Source organism: Myotis brandtii, unplaced genomic scaffold, assembly GCF_000412655.1.
Source record: "Myotis brandtii unplaced genomic scaffold, ASM41265v1 scaffold115, whole genome shotgun sequence".
In the NCBI taxonomy this organism is placed as follows: Eukaryota; Metazoa; Chordata; class Mammalia; order Chiroptera; family Vespertilionidae; genus Myotis; species Myotis brandtii.
The window spans coordinates 15139356-15143431 of NW_005353967.1; the positions used below are offsets into that span (position 1 = coordinate 15139356).

At 37.3% G+C, this 4076-nt stretch overlaps 1 protein-coding gene across 2 annotated transcripts in view; it reads left to right on the forward strand.

Annotated features, from left to right (window-relative positions):
- The first annotated feature begins 3643 nt into the window (after window positions 1–3643).
- Window positions 3644–4076, forward strand: part of TNPO1 (transportin 1) — a 54934-nt gene continuing 54501 nt past the window's right edge. The window contains exons 1-2 of one of the 2 annotated variants that reach the window (XM_005858010.2): window positions 3644–3792; window positions 3929–4042. In XM_005858010.2, coding sequence (XP_005858072.1) covers window positions 3938–4042 — 105 coding nt within the window. In that variant the 5' untranslated portion in view covers window positions 3644–3792; window positions 3929–3937. The remainder of the gene's footprint in view (window positions 3793–3928; window positions 4043–4076) is intronic. The other variant, XM_005858011.2, reaches the window with a different exon arrangement.

Consider the following 4076-nt stretch of genomic DNA (forward strand, 5'->3'; position numbering starts at 1 on the left):
CCCCTCAACAGGGAAGAAACTACTTTTATCAACCAGTCTGGCATTGTTACCTCATATCATTCTCAACTCTAGATAATTTAGGGTTTTTTTATGTACATTTAAATTCTTAAGTAGTTTGGGACTCTTAAGTTTTAGTCTTCTGAAAGCCCACAATGATATCTTACAATAACTTACCTCTTCCAGGATACTTTTTATTCTGGTACCATCTTCTATCTAGATAGTTCAAAAACTGTCTTGGCTTATTGAAATATATTTTTTTTTGGTGGGGGGGAGGGTCACCATTGAATGTTATGTGCCTATCAGCATAATTTAAGTACTCTAAAAGAGAAAAATTTGAAGTACTACTCCCCTGTTTTGAAACATTTAGACCTGTCTTCAACATGCAGAAAGAATAATTATTTTAAGAAAATCTAGTATTAATCTTGATATTCTATTAATTAATATATAGTTTACTATTTAAATTATTTCTGCCTCATAGTTCTGGTGTGCTTAGTTAGCTTAAAGTACTTCAGATATTATTTAAATAACCCTGTGATCTCCTAATTTTAAAGGTTATTAAAATGTGGTAAGTTCCAGAGATAGAGGAGATAATAGTTGCACAACAATGAGAATGTACTGAATACCACTGAACTGTACAATTAAAATGGTTAAAATGCCAACTTTTATAATTAAGTATATTTTACCACAATAAAAAAAAGTATGGAAGTACAAAGTGGCCTGAGATCTCTTGTCAAGATATTACCAATCACATATTTTTGAGAGCCTTTATTCCAGATAACTTGAGTAAGGTGTGAGGGAACAGTTTATCTCAGTTCCCCTTATCCCATCATCATAGGCTGATCATATTAAATGTTCTTAATACTAAGTTGTTTAAAAAGAAAAAGACTTCTATTTATTTGAGTGCAGGGATAAAGAAGGCAGGGTGGTAATGATATTGTGGGCAATTATCCTCAGGATGGATATGGTGAAGATGCCTTTCGGGCTTGGTTGGTATTGACCCCTGGCTTTAGTTTATGGTTCAAACGGGAAACTAAGGAGTTAAGTAAGCTATCCAGATGTCACCTCCACAGGTTGATGTGCATACAGCAGCTCCAACTCATAACTGTGGCTCAGACTTTTAGGTTCCCTATCCACCCCCATTCCAGTATCAGGAGAAATTAAATTTTTAGCCATTAGATTCACACACAAAATTAGAAGAATGTACTGGTGGATATATAGGAAACATTTATTATATTACTGGTGAGTGTGAATTGCATAACTGTTTTTAGAAAGTAATCTGGTAATAACTTCGAAATTTTTAAGTACACATACTTTTGGCCTAATACTTCCACTGAGTTACCACTACTTTGTAGGGACATTAGTACAAGAATGTTTTTTGCTGTGTTCTTCATAGTGGCAAAAAAGTAGAAGCAACCCAGAAGCCAATCAACAAACGATTGAACAGATTATTTTCTATCAATTCCAAAGACCGATGTGATCTATTAAAATGTGAGTTAAATCTGTATGCATTGGCTTGTAATGATGGCCTTGCTATATTATTTGTTTAAAAAAAATTATAGCCAGAACCGGTTTTGCTCAGTGGATAGAGCGTCGGCCTGCGGACTCAAGGGTCCCGGGTTCGATTCCGGTCAAGGGCATGTACCTTGGTTGCGGGCACATCCCCAGTGGGGGGCGTGCGGGAGGCAGCTGATCGATGTTTCTCTCTCATTGATGTTTCTGGCTCTCTATCTCTCTCCCTTCCTCTCTGTAAAAAATCAATAAAATATATTTAAAAAAAAATTATAGAGTTTATAGTGTAGTCCAGTGATGGCGAACCTATGACACGTGTGTCAGAGGTGACACGCGAATCATTTTTTTGGTTGATTTTTCTTTGTTAAATGGCATTTAAATATATAAAATAAATATCAAAAATATAAATCTTTGTTTTACTATGGTTGCAAATATCAACAAATTTCTGTATGTGACACGGCACCAGAATTAAGTTAGAGTTTTTCAAAATGCTGACACGCCGAGCTCAAAAGGTTCGCCATCACTGGTGTAGTATGTAGTATGATCTTTAAAAAAAACCACAACTATATGTATGTTTGAAATTAGAGAAAGGTGTGAAAATATTTTAAAAGTTTCTAAAGTAAAAAAGAAAAGAGAAAGGGGAAAGCTCTATAATGATAGAAATTATAGAGATTACTTTGGGGTGGGTTGAGGACAGAATGAGTACAAAGAGAAACCTTGATACAGATAATCATCTATATATAAATATATCTTAATTTGGGCATTGGTTACACGGGTGTGTTCACTTTATAAAAATCCACCTAGTATGCTTAAGATACAGGTTTATATACATATTATACCAATCAAAAGTTTATTAAAAAATGGCACAGCAATACAATGGAATGCTATTATTTTTTTATAATACTTTAAATAAAGTTGGGCAAGAAACAGGACAATCTCATTCTAAAATGTAACGTACATATAAACATACAAAATGAAGACTGGAATAAAAACACTACAATATTATTAATAGATATTATGTTCCGATGATCCCTTTTTGTTTTAGATACGGACAGTTTTGGGGGGTTGGGTTGTTTGGGAAGTCTGTAGAAGGTGGTGAGCAAAGCTGGATTACAGGATATTAAACAGAAAATAAGGGTGAATAAGGAGAGAGGAAAAGGTTACTGGTAAAAGAAAAGAAAAGAATGCTAGTGAGAGATGAAGTAAAGTCTTTTTTAACCCCTACTAGGAAGGTACTCCTAGGAAGGCACTAATTTCAGCTGTCAAACCATCACGGAGTAGTAGAGCCAAATGAAAAATCTTCTCCTTCAGCAGACTCAATTTGTTTTTTACAAGTAATTCATGCTTTATACTTAAGTCTTGGTTTTTTTTAAGCATTTACTTTTAATGAAACTTTCATTGATATAGTAGTTTCAATTGATTATAACAGATGCAACTTGTATAAGAAACCTGTATTCTCCTCCTAATCTTTTGGTTAATTTGCTAAGATCTTCTTGTCCCATGGTTGCCACATGAGGCAAATAATACCTCCCCAATGAGAGAATCAAATAAGAATATATATGAAAATACTTGAATAAAATTAAACACTATCAATTGTAAATTTCAGTGTTTTTCTTGTTTTTCCTTCAGCCCAAAACCCTTAGTTGTGAAAAGTGGTTATTTCAGATGGAATTTATTTCACGTAATAAGACTTCAAAACTTGAACTTTATTTTAGGAAATAATGCATTTTGAAAATCAAGTTCTGCAGATGTAAATGCAACATTTAGTGTTTATTGAGGTGTGAGTTGTGATTGCAATACATTTTTAATATTTTAGACTATTAGTATTTGGTTTTGTATATCACATTGAAACGTAAACATTTTTATTTCTTCTCAGTACTGTTGAGCTGTCAGGGGAATTAGCCGTTTTTGTTTTTTTTTCCTGTTTCAGTCAAACATTTTGCACCATGTTAACTTAAAGTGACTAATAACCAAATTTAGATCTCTTCCAGTGTTTCGCGGCGGGGGGGGGGGGGGGGGGTGGTTGATAAGGATTTGACTTCTAAATCAATAATCTGACGGAACTCGAGTTGGAGAGGGTTGAAGAAAACTGCGTGGCATTAGGACCCAGGGGCTCCCGCGAGCGGATCTGGGGCCAGATTGCAAATTCGCGGTGACTCAGTCTGGTCGGCTCCTTGCGCTCGGCGGCCGCGGCGGCTGGAGCAGCAGATATTGGCGGCCGAACTGCCAGGATCAGTTCCCCCGGGTTTCGCGGTCGGAGACTTCCTTCAGGCGCCCGGACAGGTCCGAGGCGTCTGGGGAGCGCAGGGGTCGTTCGGGCGGGGAGGAAGGGGTTGCTCGGCGCGGGAAGCCCTCGGGCCTGTGCATGGGGAGTAGTAACATTTGCTCCGTCTCTTCCTGTCTCTGGCTTTATTTGCAGCAAACCAAAATGGAGTATGAGTGGAAACCTGACGAGCAAGGACTTCAGCAAATCCTGCAGCTGCTGAAGGAGTCCCAGTCCCCAGACACCACCATCCAGAGAACCGTGCAACAAGTATCCTTTCCGAGGCCTCGCCGCCGCCCCCGCA